Source organism: Phoenix dactylifera, chromosome 12, assembly GCF_051530095.1.
Source record: "Phoenix dactylifera cultivar Ajwa chromosome 12, Ajwa_hap1_PhDact_Kaust_v1.1, whole genome shotgun sequence".
NCBI lineage: Eukaryota > Viridiplantae > Streptophyta > Magnoliopsida > Arecales > Arecaceae > Phoenix > Phoenix dactylifera.
In genome coordinates, this window is record NC_143201.1 from 30,546,999 (window position 1) to 30,570,729 (window position 23,731).

General features: G+C 39.4%; 3 protein-coding genes across 3 annotated transcripts in view; 1 reads left to right on the forward strand and 2 right to left on the reverse strand.

Moving 5' to 3' along the window:
• The window catches only part of EMB3142 (nuclear pore complex protein (DUF3414)), a 43,615-nt gene extending 37,404 nt beyond the window's left edge, over nucleotides 1-6,211 (forward strand). Inside the window, exons 43-45 of the mRNA XM_039130519.3 lie at nucleotides 1,729-1,848; nucleotides 2,199-2,277; nucleotides 5,896-6,211. Coding sequence (XP_038986447.3) covers nucleotides 1,729-1,848; nucleotides 2,199-2,277; nucleotides 5,896-5,979 — 283 coding nt within the window. The 3' untranslated portion in view covers nucleotides 5,980-6,211. The remainder of the gene's footprint in view (nucleotides 1-1,728; nucleotides 1,849-2,198; nucleotides 2,278-5,895) is intronic.
• Nucleotides 6,212-8,287: 2,076 nt separating this feature from the next.
• LOC103696903 (embryo-specific protein ATS3B-like) lies at nucleotides 8,288-10,794 on the reverse strand. Its single transcript, XM_008778625.6, has 3 exons — nucleotides 9,924-10,794; nucleotides 9,740-9,850; nucleotides 8,288-8,858 (listed from the first exon to the last, which is right to left on the reverse strand). The coding sequence occupies exons 1-3, from the start codon at nucleotides 10,071-10,073 to the stop codon at nucleotides 8,577-8,579; spliced, it is 543 nt and encodes a 180-aa protein (XP_008776847.4). The 5' UTR covers nucleotides 10,074-10,794; the 3' UTR covers nucleotides 8,288-8,576.
• Nucleotides 10,795-10,922: 128 nt separating this feature from the next.
• On the reverse strand, nucleotides 10,923-14,904 carry LOC103696904 (heme oxygenase 1, chloroplastic). Its single transcript, XM_039130520.3, has 4 exons — nucleotides 14,342-14,904; nucleotides 11,828-12,051; nucleotides 11,414-11,521; nucleotides 10,923-11,245 (listed from the first exon to the last, which is right to left on the reverse strand). The coding sequence occupies exons 1-4, from the start codon at nucleotides 14,793-14,795 to the stop codon at nucleotides 11,153-11,155; spliced, it is 879 nt and encodes a 292-aa protein (XP_038986448.3). The 5' UTR covers nucleotides 14,796-14,904; the 3' UTR covers nucleotides 10,923-11,152.
• Nucleotides 14,905-23,731: the final 8,827 nt, after the last annotated feature.

Genomic DNA, 23,731 nt, shown 5'->3' on the forward strand with positions numbered 1-23,731 from the left:
ATTTAATTGTTAGTTGTTTTGACTCCTAGTTTAGGGAGATGTAGAAATGGCACATTGAACTGGATGAATCGGTGGATGCTTCTTTTCACTGAATCATAAAGTTGTACAAGTGTCTGAAGCCCCTAGGACAACCTTCCATGTACATATTTAATATGAAGTGTGCATTGGTGAAAAAAGAAAAAGATACCAATCATACCATCTTTACGTAAGGAGTTATCTTCTACGAAGAGACAATGGAAGGTTGACAATCCAAAAATTCATTGTGGGACTAGTGTATTTGAACCACAAACTTCTAATTCAATTTGAATTTTACTCATATCACCTTTTCTCCAAGTCAGATGGATACAGTGGAACATTTATTTTGGTGACTGAGTGGGCTATCAAATGCTTGAAAAATTAGGGCCAAAAGTTTTTACTTGGATCAGCAAGTTAGGTTGGATAGGATTAGGTTGCCTTTCTTATGAAATTGAGGGTAGGTATTTTTTTTCCAATACCAATCATTTAAAAACAATTTTTGAATCCAATTGTTTGTCTTTTTGGCATTAATGAAATCCTTATATTTTGGTAGCAAATTATTTTAATTTTTAAATGTAAAGGAATTCTATTTTTTTGCTATTTTTTCACGAACGAATTATTAAAATGTTTGGGCATATTAAGTTTCAACATGTATACAAATTGTCGGTCCATAAGTATGTTTTGCCTAGTTGCAAGTATTGGAGATAAGGAGAGAGTCTGTATATAATATTGGAATAATACTGTTGCAAATTTAAAGGTATGGCTTAAACCATAAAAACTGTCAAACAGGCCAGAAACCTAAGTTTTGAAACCTCCAGTTATCCTCGTATGTGGCATTATCTTGGATCTAACTGGAAATTTAGAATGGATTTTCATAATGAGATACCCCAAAAATGGAAAAGATGACACCTTGTTCACAATTCATTATTGTAAAATTGCTTATATTTTTGAACTTATATATCTTCGAAATCAACAGTCGACTATATCATTATAACACACTAATGATTCTAGTGCTGGATGAAAGAAATTTGGTGTTTGCATTTTGTTTATGGCTACTTTTCATGGTGGTAAAGTTATTTTTATCCTTCAGTTTCTTAATCATTTTTTTCAATTATCTTTTTATTTTAGGTATTTGGTTTCTTTTTCCAGTTGTTCAGATTTCATGTGATAATATCTCAAGGCATCCATCTAGCACTTAGGTTGTAAGTCCCACAATCTGCAGCCTGCTTCGTGTTTCATTGCAATGTTGGTAGCACAAACCATAATAGCTTTATCAGTTAATTAAAACCCTTAAATTACATGGGATCTGTGTTTTCTTTGCTGTTTTCTTTTCATGGTTCTACCATGATCCTGTTGTTATATAGAGATATTTACAACTTCATGTTTGTAAATACTGGGTTCTAATTTCAAATTCAGTTTCATCAAGTACAGGCATCATTTATTCTGGTCTATTTGCTATAAAGTTGTCCTTGGTTTATTTTCATAGAAAGCAGTCTGCTCTTATAAATTTTACTATAAATTTCCCGCATTTGATGACCTAGTATGTAGTGCATCACACCACCAAAGTGCTTGTCTGCTTTATTATGCAAATTGCTTGATCATAAATAAGACCAAGTCTGCTTTATTATGCAAAATGCTTGATCATTAATAAGACGAATATTGTTTTCAAAATTTTGGTTTCTATCTTCTTATGTTAGCTTTCTTGTATTGCAGGAGGTACATTGCAATGCTAGAAATGTGCCACATGGCTGGGAACAGGGATCAACTAATTGCTCTTTTGCTTCGGCTTGCCGAGCGTGTCATGAACACCCTTCTCATTCATTTTCAGGATGAGTATGACTAGTTATTTTATTTAAATTTGCATTCAGGAAAAAAAAGTCTTTGGTTATGGGTTACTCCTCTCAGGAAGAGCTTAACAAACCTCATTTGAGAAACATGAAAGACAATCACTTGACCCTTGCTTTCATTCATCCATGATTGGAATTTGGAGCCCTGCTATGAAAGTTCTAGCAATAGACCCGAGGATGTTACATTCCCCTTTAAAGATTACCTAGCCTCCTCACTGGAGAGAGTCAACATAAACCATTTGTTTCAATCATAAGAAAAATCTCTTTGATTTGTATTTTTTTCTGTGATCTTTATTTTTCTAACAAATACACTGTTGAACATGATTTACATGGCAGCAATACTGATTCACGAGAACTTTCTTTGCTATGCGGGAATTTGCATGCAGTTTTAGAAAGAATTGAGCAATTAAGAGAGGTATGTATTTTTAATTACTTTAGGAAACTGAAATTTATGGGGCACTATTTTTTTACACCTTGGTTAGACTTTCTAGTATCTCAATGAGGAATGCGTGTAGGATTTGAAAATCTGAATTCCTAATTTGAAATTCCTTCTTTTTTTTCGATGGGGGAGGGGGTTAAAGTTATTCCAAGTCCAAATATCAAATTCAGTCCCTCTTTTTTTAGGAAAGTACATTTTTTTATTTGGAATTTGGATTGATATCCTGACTTTAAAGGTGCAATATCAGATTATATAATGCACGCTATCTTGTAACATGTTTGATAACCTTCATCGAAAGTGATCTGGATCACGATAGCAAGCAGGTATTTGGATGAGCAAATAAATCAGCTTAGGTCCTACATTTTTGATATTGCAAGTTCCATGTATGGTCCTTCTTTATTAATTAAATCAGCTTAGGTCTCCCACAAAATTGTGGGTGCCTCAATTTCAGCATAGTTTTTTGAGAGATGCTAGGCATAGAACACCTAACAGAATCTCATTAAGATAATGAAATAACAATAAAACCAATTTCAACATAATGTAAGCAAATTTGTGAATATGAAGAATAGTTGATTTATGCATGGTCCTAAGAATATGTTGCCTAAACTATAGAGGTCTCAGATCTGGACCTGACAAGTTGATGCTTAACATTTACAACTTGGAAGGAGAAGAAGAAAGGTTGGGGGAGTAGTAGGCCTGCTAGAAAAATTACCTTTGAGGGCCAGAACAGCCATGTACTATATTTTTATCTAACTGAAATCTTAAGCTATAACTTTCGAAATCAGCAATCTTGTTTGAGTTTCAGAATAATCTGCAAATTTGATTTGATTTATATGGCCATTAATTGACAACAGTAGAATCCCGACTTAGGCCCTTTTTGGGATTGCTGTTGGTAGTAGAGCTTTTGGAGTTTTTGGGAAAAATGTTTTTGGGGAGTAAAGCTTTTCCAAAAAGTTATTTTCTGTTTGGTAACTACATTGCTAAAGTGCTTTAGAACTTTAACATGTATTCGGTAACCAAACTAAGAAATTGCTTTTGGTATGACAAAACGACAATAAAGGACATTAGATAGTATTGTATAGTAGAGTGTAAAACAGCATAATATTACATATTATTACATATTAAAATATGATTACATAGTGTAATATTATCATAATGTAATTTAGTATTGTAATGTAATATAATGTTTTTATAATATACCATAGTATAATATCGTATACCATAGCATATTAATATAACATAATATGATACAATATAATGCAATACAATACAATATAATATAATATAATAACATTTAATTACATATTACAATATTATTTTATAGTATAATATTATATTATAATGTAATACAATGTAATATATTATTGGCGTATAATGTAATGTAATATAATATAATATAATATTATATTGTGATGATATAATGTAATATAAGAAGACCTGATCTGATATGATATAGTAGCACATTGTTACATTTTATAATAATTTAATGTAATATAATCATGTAATAATGTAATATTATAGAATATTGTATTTTAGTTATTAGCTGACATTAGCTATGTTATTATATTATATTATACCATACCATATCATATTATATTATTATAATATAGATATATTATATTATGTTATGTTGTATTATATAATATGATATTATACTAAACTATTATATAATTTCTAACATAAAGTATTACAATTGTTATTATTACATAATATAATATTTTTATGGTACTTGTACATGGGTATTGTGGCCACCAAGAAAATTTCATCAAAATCAAAAGAGCTTTCTAACATCTACCAAAAAGCACTTTTGGAGAGCTTGAAAATAGAGCTTCTCCTAAGTAGACCTTTTTAGTTTTCTGGTAAAGCCAAAATAGCTTCTAAATTTTTTTACTGCCCATCGCTATACCATCCAAAACTGCTTTTGGAGGGCCAGAAAGTGCTATCTGGCTCTCCAAAAGCTTTGTGAAACAGGGCCTTAGTTGTTTTGGTGGCATATTATGTGAAAACACACAACTTGAGTATGAAGATGAGGTTGATTATCTTGGTGTATGAAAGCTTCAATTTCAGGGATACTGTATGCATCTATTAGGAAGAAAAGGTCCCAGAACATGGGAGTCATAACCAACTGGGCCTTTATCTCAAATTAGTGTGGCACCATTTATTGAGTGTGGAAACAAAATGACTTGGGAGTTTTTGGTGAAATGTGAAGGAAGTATGCTTGTTGTGGACTGTGTGGACTATGCTTTGACATCTGGGATATTCATCATCATTGTTTTCGTCATCATCTATTGTTATTATTATGTGCTGACTTAAAATGGGAACCACGACAATGGATATTTATTCTTAATTGGGATCTTGCTGTTTGTGTCATGAAAATGGGTATTTTCTGTTCTTAAAGACTGAAATGTGCTAGAGTTGTGGTCTGCGTGGTGAGTCTTTGGAACAAAAGGACTGTGTGATGACTGTGATTGTTGGTAGTATTAAAATAGAATGGTTTTTCAGTGAGCCCTACATCTTGCAATCCTTTTTTTCTTGATTCCTAATTTGTATAGAAAAGCTAGTAATATCTGATGGTCTTTCTCGTCAAAATCTTGTTTTGCTTCTCAAAGAAGTAAATTTTTTCCATCAAGTCTGAAATTTACCTGCACATGAGAATGCATATCCCAACAGGACGATGGTTAAATATATTTTTTCAAGCGAAAAAAAAAGAATAATCACAACCATCATGCTGTGTGATCGTTGTGATTGTTGAAAGCATTAAATTAGGTTGGTTTTCCAAGGAGCCCTGCATCTTGCAATCTATTTATGAGTTATATGGAATATCTTTGGGATAGTGAGCATGTCTCTATGCACTATTAACTTATTGTGTCATGATGAATCTTCACTCCAGTTCCTAAATTGCATCAGAGTGACATCCAAGCCTGTAATGCAGCATTACTAGTAAAGTATCCCTTATTAGTGGAGCAACCAGAAGATGAATATTACATTAGGGTATCCTGATTCCTCTCACAATTAAGCAACTCCCTGATGGTAAAGTTTCATTCTAGAGGCAACGTGTTAATGAAATTAGCAGGTTTTTCACAGTAGCGCTCCATGTAGGGACTTGTGGTATGGAATCATATCAATGCAATTCTTGTTTGTAAAGTTGACATTCAGGATATCCAGGATGATGGAGATACTGAGGTTCATAATGATTATGTAATCACGATTACATTTTTTAATATTTAGATGATGGCATCATTGTTTCACTTCCAAATTGCAACTCAGACATACATGTACCCTTAAATGGAAGAAATTGATTGCCTTAAAACTAGTCAGACTCATGATAGTAATCATGTATGCAAAAGGCATTCTATCTGGCAATACTGTCAATAAGAAAGAATATTATTTTATTCTAATGTCATAGAACACATATGATTGGCAACTTCTTCAAAATCTGATTCAGTTCATCAGTCTTGTAGATGAGCCCATTGATTTTGGTATACAGAAACTTTATATGCTGTTTCCTTTGTGCATTATGTTGCTTTGTTTATTTTTTCTTCGTATGTATGTGAACTCAAGCTGTTTTTTGTTCATGGGTACTTGTTTCAACAGGAGAAAATTGGTCATGGTCTGAAGTCGTTCCAGAGACTCGTGAGCACACTAAAGGAAATGTCAATTCGGAAGATGGCTCTCTAAGTCTGACATAGAGATGTAAGGTTGTATAATTACCAAGAAATTGTTAGGCTACTTATGTAACAACTGGTTAGAGCATGGTCTAATCTTTAGTAATTAATATATAGAATGTCTTTCTGATTTCTTGTATATACAATTTTCATAACAAAGATTCTTGTATTCTTGATCAACTACTGGAAGTCATTGGAAAGGGCATTGATACAGCCTGGGCTACATAAAAGTATGAGTTATATCATAGCAGTTTAATGTTGGGCTACATAAAAGTATGAGTTACTCGGAGTTCGTGGGCTACAATCCTGATATGGTGCTCAAAGGACTACGCGCACGAATGATGGTGGAACTATTTGGTTGGACAAGTTTCTGGAGACAATATAGGTGGGTGGATACTCGTAACATAGCCAAGCTTGTGGTAACCGTGTGAGTTTATAGTGCAACTCTATCATCTATAGCACCCATAATAAAACTGGGAAGGAAATAAATTTTTTTCCGATTCCCTATTCAACCCCATAATTTCTGATCCATTGTCTCTCTTCCGGAACTTCCTAAATTTGCTGGACGTTGTTGGAGTTTGTAGGTGGGTTCTAACCCATTTCCGAGTTTTTGTTCCCAATTTTTTTCCAGGTGTCCGCTGGGTAGGTTCCGAGCAGAGAGTGCTGATCCATCGGTGCATTGTCTTTGGAGGATCTTCAGGCCAATTAAAGGAAGATCTGCAGTCCTCATCAATGGGTTGGCGCTTCTCTCACGAGACGTTGAGAAAGTAAGATAGGTTTTTATTCTCACAAGCCAGAATACTAGCAAGGTTTATAACATCACGCCAATTATGGGAAATGAATTGCATGTATATGCCTATCAGCACTAATCTTTGGTTGATATTAAGATCTGTAGGACATCCACAGATATCCTCCCCAAAGGGAGGAGGTCCAACTCCCCTCAATTTTCACCTGGCGTTTCCACCTGGTGCCGATCATCATCTTGATCATAAAGTAAATAGCTTTCTATGCAATCAAAAGTTGCATCACAGTTGCGATCCATCAGCTATTCGTCAAGTTTGTTGTGCTCATGGCCATTCATAAGACAGATCTTTGCCTACTTATTTGGGCGACCACCGGATTCTCCAGATTTTTACGTAGATGAACCTTTTTGATTTGCTCGCATAAGCATGTAGAGGATGATGTTTCTTTTTCAGCAGTTTTGAAGTAGAAGAGTGAGTCCTCACTTCCTCCTCACTCCTCCTTCCAAAAAAAAAGGGGGAAAAACGAAGAAGAAGAAGAAAGAAAGAAAAGAAGTAGAAGGGTGAGACTGATATAAATAACCCAGTGTGTTTACTTTTCCAGCATTTTGTATGTGCGGTGCTTGTAAGGTTTATGCGGTGGCTTCTTTCGAACTGATATCAAGTACTAGATCAAACATTTGGATATGGCTACTTGCTTAGCTATTTTGCAACGTTAACAAGTGCAGTAAAAATTTCGGCATTCTACATGTTAATCTGCATCTGATTTCAGTTGCTCCCTTCCCCCATTTTTACCCGTCAACTTTTGACTCACAAGACCTGGAGAACTGCTTGGTCAACCTGTAGGGTTGGCTGCTTGTTTCCTTCACTTTTGGCTCGCTGGATCTCTGCAATGGTCTATCATGAAATATCAAAGCCTGGAGAAGTTGGTTCTGGATTATATGCGCTAAGTTGCTCAACATATGGATCGATTGGTTTCCTGCTTTCCTTTATGGCGCAGCACCTTGTTGCTTCAGGTGACCAAGGTCTGGAACCGAGCCTGATCTATTGCCCATTGGACCAAGCTCCTTTATCTCACCAAAGGGGCAAGCAACCCGTAGGAACAACGTAAAATACCTTATGTGGAAAACGCCATGACATTCTCTGGATTATTGTGTGTCCGGTCAAATTTAATTGGCTGCAGGATGTACTAGTCAGAGTAGACTCTCTGTTTGGTTTTCCGTAAGCCTGTGAAGGTCGTGACTGAACCTATCCTAAGCCATCCAATTGCAGTAACTTATCCTCTGGCCAAATCGATCGTAACTTGAGATACGGTCAGCCATACACACAGATAATATATATGTATATTGGAGTTGGATGCTACAATGTTTGATAAAACACTATACATTCCTTCAGCTACATTAACAAGATAGTTAATATAACCGAATTGACTGCAGTTGGTTGGTAAGAAGTACATAAAACACCGTGTGACTCTGTAGGACAAGTTATGGTACGCGGAGCATTTTGGTTGGTTCAATCAATCACAAAGTTCCTACCGACTTCTGTCACAATAAATCAAACAAAAGGATCTTAGCCACCGAATACTGTAATTGGTGCTGCTAAATCTCCACTTACTATAATGCTTCCTGCTAATATTGTACTAGCTGCTACATCAACAACATAAGATGAGATAAAGAAGAAGAAGAGAGGGAGTCCAGCATGGACATCGGATAGGATAGGTAACTAAGTTCTAGTTATACTCTAGGCAATACATATATATATGATGATGATGGACACATGGCTTGCTTGGTTGCTTAAGATCAACAAGAGGAATCTTGGAGGTGAATGCAATGGGCAGAAGCAGAAGCAGAAGCAGCGGCAGCGGAGTTAATTAAGAGGACAGGAAGGAGGAGGCGGCGGCAACAGGACGGGGGCAATGGTTGAAGCCATACCAGACGGCGTTGGGGAGAGGGGTGCCGTAGTAGAAGGTGGTCGCCCGGCTGGCGTGGGGCTCGTACACCTTGACCCACTCGGGGGTCCACCCGTCCCAGCCGTCCCGCCTCAGGTACAGGTAGCAGATCCCGTACCCGCACGGCCCCTGGATTTTGAACGTGTCCGTCGAGCACCGCTCGAACGTGTCCGTCGTCGGATCGTCCAGCCTCGGCGCATACACCTGATCATCACCGCCACCATCGTCATCATCTATTTATATACATTCAAAATCGGCCCAAGTCCGAACCTTCGGCTTAAAACTGGATTAAAATGAAACAAAACCTCTCTTTCTTTTGAAACTTTTTTTTTCAGGAAAAACATCAAGTAGTGGGAGATATAATTGGCATGATCTGTTCAAATTTTTCGGTTCCTCGCCTTTGGCATCATCATACGCACATCGCTATGAACAAATCCAGAAAGAAAGAAAAAAAAAAAAAAACTCAAACGGCGTCCACCAGCACTCGATGAGGGGCAAAAAGCGACATCCTGGGAGGACAGGACAGGGCAAATGGCCTCCTTATATTTATTAAAAATCAGGCTCTTATTTGTCCCAATAAAAATAAGGCTCTTACGATGCGATCACGAGCATTTTATTGTGTCGAACCTTGTGCTAGATGGCAGATCCCCCTCGGTAACACCATCTCTCCGATCCAACTACATTTCTTTCTTTTCTTTTTTTGGGAGAAAGGGGAGAGCAAAGACCCACCGGGGATTTCCTTCGTTTCCTTTATTAAGTATATGAAATCAGGTGCAAAGAGAAGAGACTAAAAAAGAAAATAAAAGGAAGATAAAAAAAAAAAAGCTTCTTTTTGGTGCAATGAAATGAAGATAAAAAGATAGTATGTGGAGAAATTCTTTTTTTTTAAAAAAAAAAAAAGCAATGCAATTCGTAAGTATTTCTCCTAGTTTCATTCAATCTCTGTTTTCGAATCGTTGGGATTTATCTATTCCGAAAAATGCCCGATAATGCTCCCGGCAAGGTGGGAAATCGAGGAAACGAGAGAAAGCAGAGGTGGCCCCGGGGAAAAGAAAATTAGGAGACGATCCAGCAAAGTCTTGTACCTCGTTGTGGTAGGCGTCGCCGAAAGCAAGGCTGATCATGTCCCTGGTGTATCGTCTGGAGGAGCAACTCGTCTTTATCTTCACCGTGTACGAACACCCCCTTCCCACACCCTGAAAAAGAAGAAAGTTAACGACACCAACAGGAGAAGCTTTGGAAGCAAATCTCCATACAGATACCGCATACCTCCTGCTGCTTCTTCTCTTGGATCTCCGACTCCAAGGAGCGGAGCTCGTGGGGTCGAGGGTCCACAGGTTCAGCCCCCGAAGGATCGAGCGGGGACAAGGACAAGACGAGGATGACCGAGACAAGCAACCTGCTGCTCATCTTCACCATTTGTTCCTTCCCTGGGTGCCTTTTTTGCTTCCCTGGAGCAGGAGCAGGAGCAGGAGCAGGAGCGGAGCAGGAGCGGAGCCGATCAGATCCGGAAAGGAGACGGCGTCTCAGATGAGATGCGAGTGGGGGGTTTTTTTAACCAAGAAAAAAGGCTGGCAGGTTTAGATCCGTCCGATGGAACTAGTAAGTCGCAAACCACGTGATTCATGTTCCCCGATCACCACGATGCATCCGTCATGAGCGGGAGGGATGCATCGCTATTTGCAATCCACGTAGGAGGTCGACGCAAACGCACGCCATCGCTATTCGCCACCGACTCGAGTAAAGAGCTGTTTGCCGCGAGCGGCCGGATCCAGATTGATGATTGGGGGAGCATCCCAATCAGGCCCGCCACGTCAGCGTTGATGAGCACGCAACGCACGGTATCCGTGCGGATCTCGCCAAATCGCCCGTGATCCGCATAAATAAGATGATAATAGAGAATGGGACCGTGGACATTTGCCTAATTGCTCTTGCATTCATAACAGCCCCAAACCAGGTGCTTACCAGCCACGACGATACGAACATCTCGTAGAACCCATGACGACGAAACCTGCTCCTCCTGCGGATGGATGCATAAACAAAATAGCCGCCGAAGAAGGCTAAAAGCGCATGACAGGAAAACTTTCGCCAACATCGTCGAACAAGAAGATCTCGCCACGAACGATCTTTCAAACCACAATCACTTGCATTAATTACTCCAACAACAAACCATGGACCAGTTCCGATGCCACGATCCATAGCACCTGTCCTTTTTCATACCGCTCGCGCGGCAAGCCTTGCAGCAATATCATGAAAGATGATCATCGCTTTTAATCTATACATCAAATATTTTTTTTCTTCCACATTGACTAGGAATATTTTTTGCTCCATGTTTGACAGCAGATTTATTCAAGAAACAGCTTTTGTATGTGACAGGTAGCATGGACTACAAAGAGTCGATGAGAAGGAACAAATAAACCCTGAACAATCTTTCCCCATGCAGATCTTTTGCCCAAAGAATATCTACAGTTTGACAGTGTAACAGGATTCCGTGCTTGTTAAGACACTATCAGACGAAGTATCTCTCCTGAAAATTTGAATGATTTCTCCGTCTCCTCCAGGCAATGGTTCTTTTCTTCCCTAGACCAGCTCTGGGCAAGGCAGAAAACAGATATCCCTGTGTTAGATACATAAAATGCAAAGGTATTCGTTCCAGCAGCTATGAACAATTTCAAAGGAACTTCGGAAGTAATGAAGAACAGAAATGGATGCTTGATATTGCAGACTTGTGACAAGGAACCCAGATAAGGTTGTCTTACAGAAGCAACTTGGTTAAGCTTGTCTCTCACATTCTGCAACAGTTGGGAAAGATCCCCATCCCACTTGTAGAATTCCAGCTCCTTCTTGCTCAAGATCTTCTCAGCCACCTGGGATGACGCAGGGACAAAGTTCGGCTAAACATAATGCAAATGATGCAGGTGGCAGCCAATATTTTAAGCTTACAAGCACATATTGGCTGCAATAAGATGTGCCCACAAAAGTTACTGCTACGTTCTTCTCCTTTCTCCTTATTTTACTCCTTTCTCTTTATTTTACGCCAGCAAATTAAGTAGGTTTGTCGTATATTAGCATAAAGGAAATTTTGTATGCACCCATGCTTGAATTTTGGCAAGTTAAAGATTAATCTTGAGGCGTTTTAATAACTTACTTAAGAAACACAAAAGAAAACATACCTTTTTGCCAATAATTCGACCACCAGCAGTATGAGCAAAATATACATTGTAAAAATGGCAGATGAATGCTTGAGGATCTTTCTCTGACAGCTCTTCCAGATAACAAGCATAAGAAATCCCAGAAGAAGATGGTTCAGGAATGACATGACCCTGTTCCTTGAACCATTCTAGATCCTTCGCCAATTTCTCTGACCTTTCTAATCCTGTGTTCCTGAATTCAGCATCTGCAACCAAGAAAACAGAATGTTCCAATATGACATATATTCAAACTGCTCTATTCAGCTTGATTGCTGTTATATTAATCAAACGAACTCCTTATATCAACTTAACACAACAATAATGGGAAATATTAACATATTGCTCACTGCTTTCTTTCATACGATCAAGCTGCTACGAATTTTATATTTGGCTACATACTCAATTACATCAAATAACTATAAGGCGATTGAAAATTTTAACTCCCTCCATCAGGCTGACCACATAATTGAAAGGCAACCATGTTCTTCGTTTGTTTACATGCTGCTTTTAAGTTGTGATGAATAACATGGAGAAACACAAATTAACTTACGATTCCGGCTTGTATAAATGGTGGTGGCTACTCAAGTTTGGACTCAGGAAGATTCTCAGAAGGAACACTAAATTGAAAACAAAAAGGCACCATAGAGATATTATCATTTTTCATAGGAATACATACATGCTGGTATGGATACAAAAATTATCTTTCATGTATATGAACAATCCAAATGGTAGGATTAGAGGCAAGTTACGCTAGTGTACCAGCTCTTGGATCCAAAAAGCAGCCAAGGCCCCCTTAAATAGCCCAAAACCAAAAACCCATATCCCTCCATAGACCATTCCATTTGTCTTTTAATGCATTGATAATGAGTGGGAGTAATAATGCAAATGCAGAACCAACCTCACCCCCCTCAAACAGAAAAAGATAAAATAAAACAAAATACAACACAGACAACAAAACAAAAAGTTATAATAAAACTCTTTACATCCCAAGCTTCACACATATGTTGATGTGAAAATATTTCTCCTCCAATATTATGTCATCCTCGCCATGTCAGAACATGAGGTGTATGGTAACCACCTGATTTCAGTCAACCTATGTGTGCTACTGAATATAACTGGACATTGAAGTATATTTGAGATAAGAAAAGAGAAAACATAGATTATGCAATTTTGCTAATACCATGCCCATCTCTTATTTGCCAAATTAATCAAACTTAGATCAAACCAAGAAACCTTCTAACAACCATTGAAACGCCGATACAAAATTTCTATCACATCACAGGGAGGAAATAATTGTCCGATAAGGTTCTCTAAATTGTTCGCAACCTAAATTGGGAAAGAAAAAACAGCTACTATTCTAGCATTAGTTATCAACCTTTTCCTTCAAAAGACAAAAGGTTTTGCCTTCAGTCCAGAAGAAGAAAGAAACAATCATTTAAACTGGCAGATATTTACATATGTTAAAACAGTTGCATGTGCCTCCCTCAAATAATGCATTTTTGCCTCCAAACCAATTCATGAACATTTTACCAGCAATTACAGAATAGGTCAGAACTTTTAAGATTAATACCAACCGAAGTCATGTGATTGTAAGCCCTTTCTCATATCCAACATGCTAAGGAGGGTATCATGAGCCAAAAGAAACAAAACCTAGGATCTTCCAACTTAAGTATACAAAATGTTTCAAGGCTCTAATGTCTGAAAACCAAGGAGAGAACATCACTGACAGCCTCAATGGCCAATAGAAAGTGTAAAGGAGTGATGATAATCAGTTGGATTCACTTTCCAGAGTCATACAGAGTTCCGAAAGCGTCTTTTTTTCTATATATATATATATATATATATATATATATATATATATATCTGTGTGTGTGTGTGTGTGACACAATACTTTCACGATTTAATCTTGCAGGCCAGTCAAGATGTCCAAAATATACGCAGCTGAACTGAAAACATGAAGTTGCAGTAAAAGCACATCAAGATGTTCATGGTGCCAATAAAACAATCTGGCACAAATATATCCATGTAGCTGATTTTCTATTATCTATGATTCATCAGGGAGACCTCCGATTCCCCGTCACGCCCATGTCTACTTCATCCCGGAGAATATCAGGATTTATGACAAGCAGAGAGCTCCACAAATCGAAATGTGGAAGTCTAAAACAATGCTTGAACCCAATTTCGCTTCTGTCTGTTTGAGGAAAATATAAGAGCAAGCATGAAAACCAAATATATGAAATTTGAGGAAGCCAGCATCAGCTGCTCGTACAGCTCAGCAAAAGTTCCGAATTTGCAATTAAAAGTCGAGTTCTTTATTTATTTATTTATTTTCTTTTAAGAAAATAAAGTCTAAGAGATAAAGAGAATAGCTCGAATAGAAGATCCGCGATCATCCGTTGAACTTATTGAAAGAAGGGCATCAATCGATCAATCAATCAATCAGTTAATAAACCAAGGAGCAAAAAGAAAAAAGAAAACTAAAGGGGAAAAGCTTACACCAGGGATGGGATGCCTTGCGGACGATGGTCTCGAGGGTGTCGTAGACCAGCTTGCTGTCGACGAGGAACCTGAGGTAGCCCTGGAGAGAGGGCTCCCACTTGGCGACGGGGGGGGAGTCGGGCTCCTTCTCCCCATCCTTGGCCTGGTCCCTAGTGTGCAGCTTCATGGCGACGGCCCGCATCTCCTCCACGAACCCCTTGGCGGAGGACCGGTCCTTCTTGGGCATCTCCGCCGTCCTGGCTGCAAAGACAACGAAGGGGGTCCGGAACCTGAGGAACAACCCGCGATGGGGACGGCACTCGCGGTCGCTGCCGCGGCGGCGGCGGTGGAGGGGGGCCCAGGACTGGAAGGTAGGGTTCCGGGGAGGTAGGGAGACGAAAGGCTTGGGGAGGGCCACCCCAGCGGTGGAGGAGAAGGCTTGGGACTGGGAGATGGGTAGCGTAGAAGCCATCGCTTAGGGTCTGGTGGTGGAAAGAAATGGGAAGGCAGAAAAACCAAGTGCCCCCTTATATTAACCTTTCCCTTTTGTAACAAAACAAACTTTAGCCTAGCTACGGACCACCCCGCTTATCAGCCTGACACGGTTTCTTAGTTATCCATAGGAAGGGCGGGGAAAATAATGGAACACAAGAAACTTGCTGCTGCTGTGGACTCAGGACACGGTCGGCTAGGTTGAGGGTTGAATTTTATATTTGGGACCCCTTTAGTTCGGTTCACCAGAAGAATTTTTTTATTATTTTTTTTTTTTTTGAAAAACTAATGCTTAGGCATGTGATGCATAAAAAAGAGTGGTTTTATGTATTTGGTTGGCTATAAGAAGGTGGCATATTTCAAAATAACTTATGTTTGGTTGGATATCAATTTTTTTTTAAAAAAAAGGTAACATATTCCAAAATGACTTATATTTAGTTGAGTATATATTTTTTTAAAAAAAAGTTATATAAAATACATATCATATTTTTAATAAAGAAAAAAAATCTTATCCTATTCAATATAAATGCTTAAGGGTATTTTAAAAAAAAATTATATCAATTTTCAGCTGGTGAGAATTGGACATTTTCATATCCCACATAGATTTTTTTTTTGCCTCATTAAATGCAAGAATTTTATTCTCATCGAAAAACTACTTTTCTCTTTTTCTCTTTTAAAAGCTCTAACCAAATACGAGGCATTTCTCCATTTTTTTACCATACTTTTCTCTCTTCTCATCCCAAAAACCAAATGAGTCCTTGATGTGCATAAGGAAGAACAAGATGGTATAAATGCCAAACCCTACTCCTAGGACTCCCATTATTGATTTATAATTATTGGTATATAATGTATACACACACATACACACACACATATACGCACATACATATATTACTAAAGAGAACTTAGATATAAAATAAATATTGAAAAATAACACAAATTAGGTGTTACTATACCTTTTTTGGAAGTATTTAATATTTATTTGGTATATTATGTTTTAATCTAGACAAATTTAAATGTTTGCTACGATCAATATGAAAATGAAAAACTTGAAACTCCTATCATGCATATAATCATTAAAATTAATTAGGAAGATTCTTTTTTGGAAGGTCTTTATTGTTATAATCAAAATTAGGGCAACCCGATTTATTGATGTAAACAGTGGATGAGACTAGTAATTGGAAATTTGAAGTTCCAATCTCCTTGAACTTTCAGTCAAACAGACCTTTGTATATGTCCACAACATTTTGGAGATTTCATTAAAATCATCTGTCCACATGCGTCTCAACTAACTTGCTCCCAATCGGTCATCGCTTCCGAAACCTAATAATTGTTAGGGGACAAAAAAGAAAAAAAAAAAAAGAAGATAAAGGTTATTAAGATTCAGTCCCTGCATGTGCACATATGAAACTGGAAACAATCACCCACCACCCTAACTTAATGGTATCTGGCTTCAAATTGCAGTCCTAGGCCTCGAATTCATTGCAGAATGAAAAGGGATAAAACCATGAAAGTTTTGGATTCAGGTCCAACTAAGAAGGCAGCAGATGATCATCAAAAGAAAATGGCTGAGGCTAAAAAAAACTGATTAGCATTGCCACTGCGCATGGATGGCATGCATAAAGAAATGGTCAGATTTTTCCCCCAGATTGATGTTGCGAATCCTAAAGTTTCGTGCAATTTTATCGGAGAACATCAATTCAGGGGGAGGAAAAGAAAGTTTTGGACCATCTCATTCTAGCGCGCGCGGTGTCTTTTCTGTCTGATTCCAATTATGTTGGACTAAATTCCCTGAGGAGAGGATGCCTCTCTGGTCGTCCTTCGAGATGGACGGGACTTGAGAGACTAAGGATCTCCCGGTCTACTTCTTCGCACGAAACTTTTACATTGAATCTAGTACTCCCGAGTTTGTTTCGAGTTTTGACCATCGATACTGGTTATAGACCGTCGTCATGTGGGAATCTCGGCCTATATCTTTGTCTCCTGTCTGCATGTTTTCAGATCCATATCCCCTCCATGCGGTCAGAAGTGTACAAAATGTGGACATCCAGCAGCAAATGAACAGCATATACTAGCTAGTTTGCCATGCAGCCCGGTCATGCTCAAGTTGTAGGAGAGGCTGGGAGACCCGCCCCTCTTTGTGCCCTGGCCTTTTGGCTACTTCAGCGAGAGAGATCAGTGAATTGGGCCTTGGTCCGCTGGTTACACTCCCTCTGCCTGGCAAACGTTTTGAGTTCAGTTTTTGGACGATGAATTTGGATAATTGTAATACATTGAAGGTCATCCAACACTGGTAGGATTTGTTTTTATTTTTTCTAAGACATATTTGAACTTGCTCTCTAACACCAAAAAGAGAAAGCATCGCCTTGTAATATATATATTGATGACCATGCATTAGTTGTAATTAAATTTTATCGTTCACCAAATTAAAGAAGTACCAAAACTCTCTGCATCGATGTATGTTGGTCATGGATCTTCTTCTTCTTGTTTTTTTGTCTACGAGACTGGATGTCCAGAGACATCCCATCCATAACTCCGACCAACTTCAATCCAACTAGACCATGCAGGACCAAGGCTTTTGGGCATGGCAAGCTTGTGCGAAGGTGAAATATAAGTCGACGTCCTGGAGAATCGAATGAGTTCGAATCCCCTACGATGCAGCTTTTGCGCTGCAGAGTGCTGTACCATTGTAAATAACCGCTACATTATCATACCTCATATATATATATATATATATATATATATATGCCTTCAGCGTGATACATGGTGAGTCATAGAGATGAAGCAGAGCCAACCGTTTCCGAGAAGAATGATGTGGTTGTTATTTATGCTGGTACAACACCCTGCACGTCGCACGGCAGAGTATCCAGAGTCGAATTGAATACCCTACTTCTTGTCTAAGAAACTAGAGGTAATCCCATCATAAAGCATAGTCGGACATGCATAAAAAAAAGTTTCGGCTTACTCAGCACCTCTGATCTCCACAGTCGCCATGAACACTAGCTAGTCGATGCGAAGACATCGGAAATTGCTATTTATAGGAAAAAACCAGTTTATCGAAGACAAGCCAACAAAAACAAGAAGCCGAGCGGTAGACATCGAACCGCAGGAACGGCAAGAAGCCTCGGATGCATGCACAGATAGGATAATAAAGCAGAGCCGCCTACAAGGGATGGGAAATATATAGGATTCCGAGATACATGACCGTGTCACTCCAGTCAGAAAAAACCTAGGAAATATATAGGATTCCGAGACTCTCGTTGAAAAGCCACGTCTGTTCCTTCAAATGCGCAGACCATGCGCAGATCAACCCCTAAAGAATGATTCTCCAACTCCCTTGTACCAGTAGTGCTCCGGGGCCTCAGCCTGGCTGATGATATCCAGGTAATTAGGGGAGCCGAGCACGTAGCCCGATGGAAGGCCAGGACCCTGACCCGAGTAGTCTCCGCGAAGCGGCGAGCTCTGAGAGGCCAGAGAGCCCTCGTTCTGGGCACCAACTCCAAATGATGATGGAGGGCTCGAGTCATGCATCGGATTAGGAGAGATGGGCAATTGAAGGGATGGGCCGTGAGTCGGCACCCGAGCTTTGACCCTCACCGGAAATTGCCGACTCCCCGGCGAGGATTGATGATGAGCTGCTGATGATTCGCCGCGAGGGCGCGAAGCAGGAAGCCCCGTGAGGCGCTGAACCAACGCCATGAATTCGCTAGCCTCGGCATGGATAATCTTGGGCGACACCATGTAGATGATGACGGGCTTCCTCGCAGGCTTCTGGATCCTGCGAGTCTCGTTCCGGATCGTGAGGTGCGCAGGTGGTGGGCGTCGGAGCCCAACCTTCCGGCCGTGAGATCTCAACGAAGACATGGATATGGAGTCTGGCGAGCAGCTTCTCCGGCAGCAGCGGCGGCAGCAGCACATGCATTCAAACCAACAAATTTAGCTTTCTTATGCTGACAGCACGAACCATGCCCTTGATTGCTGCTTGATATATAGCTGATACAAAGTCAACTCCGACTGGAAGACATATAGGAAGGCACGTGCTTCCATTACAATTTACACGACCAACTCCACGCCCGCCATCTCGGATGGCAGGAGCGCGGGTTCAGATCGGAAAGGCTCACAAGAAAACTTCACCAAAGCATCCACGTAGTAGGAACCAGAGAAAAAAATAAATAAATAAAGCCGATGGACTATTATTCTAAAGTAATTGTCAATTTTGATATCACCCTCTCGTTTAGATTATCCCGGATGGTTGGCCGCCCAAGGTGAAGTAAGCCGCCACATGGGAGGGTCATTTCAAACGGTTGGTTTTGAGCCATTCAGAGCAAAAGACCTGCAGCAGAGTCAATGGATGAGATGGCTGTCGAGAAGCAAGAAAGGCTGGATTGCTGAATCAACGATCCAGCCAAATCAGGCATGTCACCTAGGATATCATTTCCACCAAGCGTAGCACGAGGAGTAGAAGGGAGACCAGGTCAGCATAAGCTCATGGACGCATCGATTTGGATAATGGAGAACCAGGAAAGGCTCAGTCCATGGCCAGACAAGAGTCTGTCGACGGGAGACTTGTGTATCTGAATCTAGCATTTAGTGGGGGAAGCCGGCCTTCCATGTTTAAAGCAAGACAAGAGGCATGGGTTCAGACGCCTTGACAGCTCTGGCAATGATAGGAATGTATATATATATCGTTGGAGATTTATTCGCCTCTATGGCCTTCCTTGCCTTCTCCTTAGTAATAGATAAAGTAGCAGCAGCAAGACGAACGTACAACAGTCAAAATGATTGGGAAAGGACGTTAGTAAAACTAGGAGGAAAACATGAGAATAAAAGGAAAAAAGATAGCATCAAAAAATTTATGTTGACACGACTCTTATGAATTTGAACCTAGAAGCAACTCAGAAAGCCAGGTCTTTCGTAATCAAAGTTGGACAGAGGCGACTGTTCGGACAATGTGAAATTTTCATAATCACAAACATGCAGCACCACTGAGAAAAACATCCACAAATGACCTTTGAAATTTCACAAAAAAAAAAAAAACGAAAAAGAAGAAGTCAAAGAAAGACAAAAGGATGGCATTTGAATAAAAATGCATTTACCTACTCCCTGACGATGGCTAAAGAGGCAACTATGGCAACAATTACAAGCAAAAAGGTTCCAAAGGAGGTTAGGTGAAACTACAGATCATAAACAAACGAAAAACAGTCTTTGTTAATAGGATATTTAAGGTTCAGAAAGAGGTTAGGTGAAACTACAGATAAACAAAATAAAAACAGTCTTTGTTGATAGGATATTTATGGTTTTTAAGTCTAGCAGTTACTTAGGGAACCTGATCTTTCATAGTGAGACGGGCAAAAAGTTCAGACACTTGAGGCATGTGATAACATTGAAAGAATATTGTCAAGATGACCTTAAGCACAAAAACAATTACCCGATCCCTGATGACAGATACAAAAAGGTAGAAGAAACAACAATGAGAAGCAGGAAAAGCTACAGAGAAAGATTTGATGAAACTATACGTGAGCAAAATAATAACACTGACAATGCATAAAAGATCATAAACGCTGATCTTCTCTAATATTTCTTAGGAAGAACATGAAACCAGAAAGCGCATATCTCAATCTTCTGCAGTGGGCCTAGCAAGCTGAAAACTAGCCCAGTCTCTGAACTACCACTTCTCAAACCTCTTATTGCAGTCCAATGCACACATCCTAGATTCTTGTCGAGATACACGAGGCAAGCGCTGCACATGAATATGCCTTCATTCTTTTGCATTATCTGAGAAAGGAAATAGAATCACATTATAGATTTGTATGGCATAAATCCAAAAAAATGATTCCTATTTGCTCGAGGTGATATATATTGTGCATCATTTGTTACTTTACTGCTTCCCAGGAACTTCAGGATAGTCCACATATTTATTAAAATTTAAATGTACATAGAATGTAACTCAAGAAACTCACCGGTATTTTTTTTAAGATCAGTACACTTTAGCTTCCTAGTTCAATCGTTTCTTAGCATCTTTCTTTTGGAAACCTCAGAATATAAGGTTTCCAACCAAGCCAGAAAGGTTTTCCTAGGTAATTCACCAACTTCACTGCCTCTGTCATTTACATCTTCTGAGTATTCTACTTCTGATATTAGATGCATAAAATTTTACGGCACGAAGTGTATTTAAACTTCATGAAAAGTTTTCTTACAGTGTACATGAATTCAATCAGCTCGTGCACAATTTGTCCCGCTGAACTTATAGCAATTCCATCAACGGAGAGCTTTGGAAGTAGCAGAGCACAAGACTGGCCCTCCTAGGCCACTACAACAACAACAACAACAAAAAAGAGACCAGTTTACTTCCACTATCACTCTCTTTTCCTATGTACTTGTCCTTTACTCGGTCTCTTTCACCTCTTTTAATTTGTTCAATTCCCTAGTATTTCCAGCATCAGTCAGTATCAGAGCATCAATAGAACATCTCATCATTTCTCTTATTTCCTTTTTAAGAAGACATCTTTTATCCAAATCATGAGTCGCGCCAATAATGACCATAATGAACTCCTTTCACATCACGAAGAATTACTTCGTTAACAAGATGAATGCTTGGCTCGAATAGAAAGGAAGGGTAGATGAAGGCTTCAAGGAACAAGACAAACGTTTCGGCTTCTTCAAGCCATGCTTTCTCAGTTCGTGAGAACGAGAACTACTTGAAATGATAAGGCATCATCCTCCAAAGTTGTCCCTTTGTCACAAATTCAAGATCGAGATCAACGTAAGCAAAGACACTAATTGAGGAGATGAATGAAGTTAAAAATTCATTTCCAAGACCTCATGATATGGTGATATCTCATACCTCTAATTCTCCTTCTAAGACTGCTGCATGCGTCCTCTTCTCCAGCAATTGGAACCCACATAATTGCAAGATCTAAGTATTGCATGAAATCATCAATTATGATGGTGAATCATGTGGAGACATTCAAGTACCAGAAAAGATGTTTAAGATTGATAATAAGGATCTATGCTTTGCTGCCTTAAAGATTTTGAGCGAAAATGGAGAGTCATATTTGATCAATGGTCTTCCTTTCTCCTCACTTCACTTATTCAAAGATTTTGAAGAAGCTTTCTAGGCTTACCATTTTGATTGCTACACTCTTGTTTGATTGAACCAAAATTTTATGGAAGAAAATATTGTAAGAATTTATCGAAACAAAATCATATGATACTGCATCATCCATCATGATGAAAGATATTTAATGAGAGGTGTAAGAAGGAAAAATTGAGGGCAGCATAGCAAAAGATATTTACGGACCTATAGCATCAAGCGCTTAACAAAGCTTTGAACTTATAATGATTTCTACGCAGCGCAACTGTTAGATGCAGTAGCCATGGACCAACTATATCGGGTCAGCCCAATTAGATTCAGTCCATTTTGGAGTGGCATATAATTTGGTTAAGAAATCAAAATCTAGTATTGGTTATGCTATTAATTATGACTAGCAATATTGTTCTGCTTTAATTTTGTATTATCAATATTGAATGTCTCTTAAATATTTCAAAACTTATTAATTATGGTTCATGCATGATATGTTTTAGAGTTTGTAAAAGTTATGTTGTTAATGGCAAGCATTAATGCGATGGAATATGTAAGGACATCTTGTATCTACATAAATACATATGCGAAATAAAAAGAAAAAGATGGTGAGGAATTTAGAATGAAATTTGATAGAGGAAAAAATGGATCGTCCAGCCCATAACTAAAAGGCCACCCAGTTTCGGCCCAATAAACACCAACGACAGACGACTACATCTTCACTTCGGCCTAGAGCCAGCTCGTCCTCAGAACTCCGCCGAAAGCTCCACCAACTCCAGACATTCGCTGACTCTTCCGACCAAGCTCGAGGTACCTCCAGACAATCCCTGACCCATCCCGACCAAGCTCGGGGCGCCGACCCCAGCGATACACTTCGACTCTCGAGCTCGGGGCACTTCACCAAGCACATCTCGGAATCTGGGAGGCCGAGCTACTTCCAGCACCCGCCAAGCCGACCTTGTCAAACGCATGATGCGACTGCTTAACGAGCTCGCCCTCGCCAACGACTACACTCATGTGCGGGCCTACGCCTACCTACATGGTCGTACTTCACCATACTACCATGTTATGTCTCCATAACCAGTCAGCAATAGTCAGATAGTACCTTGACTAATCCAGCCATACCCTGCCATGACTGTCCACACCCTACCGTTCTCAAGAACGGGCTGTACCGCACGTTACCAGACAACCTGAGCTGCGCGCCATCTGGCTCAGAGCCACGCCCCCTCATAATGAGGCTAACAGTACCTCCATCACCTGGGCCACTCCACCGAGACTATATAATATCTAAGGGATCCTTTCGGCTAGACAAAATTTACCCCCACTCTAACTTGATCGTCGGAGGGCTCTTACCGGAATTCTACCGGTGAAACTTTGTGCATGTCCGCGATCGTTGCGCAGGAAATGACTTCCGTCTCCCTCTTTTCAACCACCGGCGGCTCCCTCGACTCCACCGGCGTGGTCACCCTCAGGCCAAATTTGAACCACAACAAAATTTATGTTAATTTTTATTTGAATTTACTGATGGATTCTACTTGTTATCTCTCCTTTCCTATTTACTTCTTCTTTATCTTTTCCCCATTTCTAGCTTAACCACTACTATTTCTAGCACCAACTGTCATAATACTTCACACATAATTTTAATTTCATTTGCCTGGTAACAAGTGATGATGCAACTACAGAAACATCTACTCTTACCTTTATAAATGGTGATCAAGAAACCCCTTTCAAGGGTTAAAGTGATTAAACTTTCTAACTTGGTCCACGCCGAGGTTACTAAGTCCACCATTTCCTTCTCCATGTTCGCTTGCCATTGGCACATTATCACAACGGAA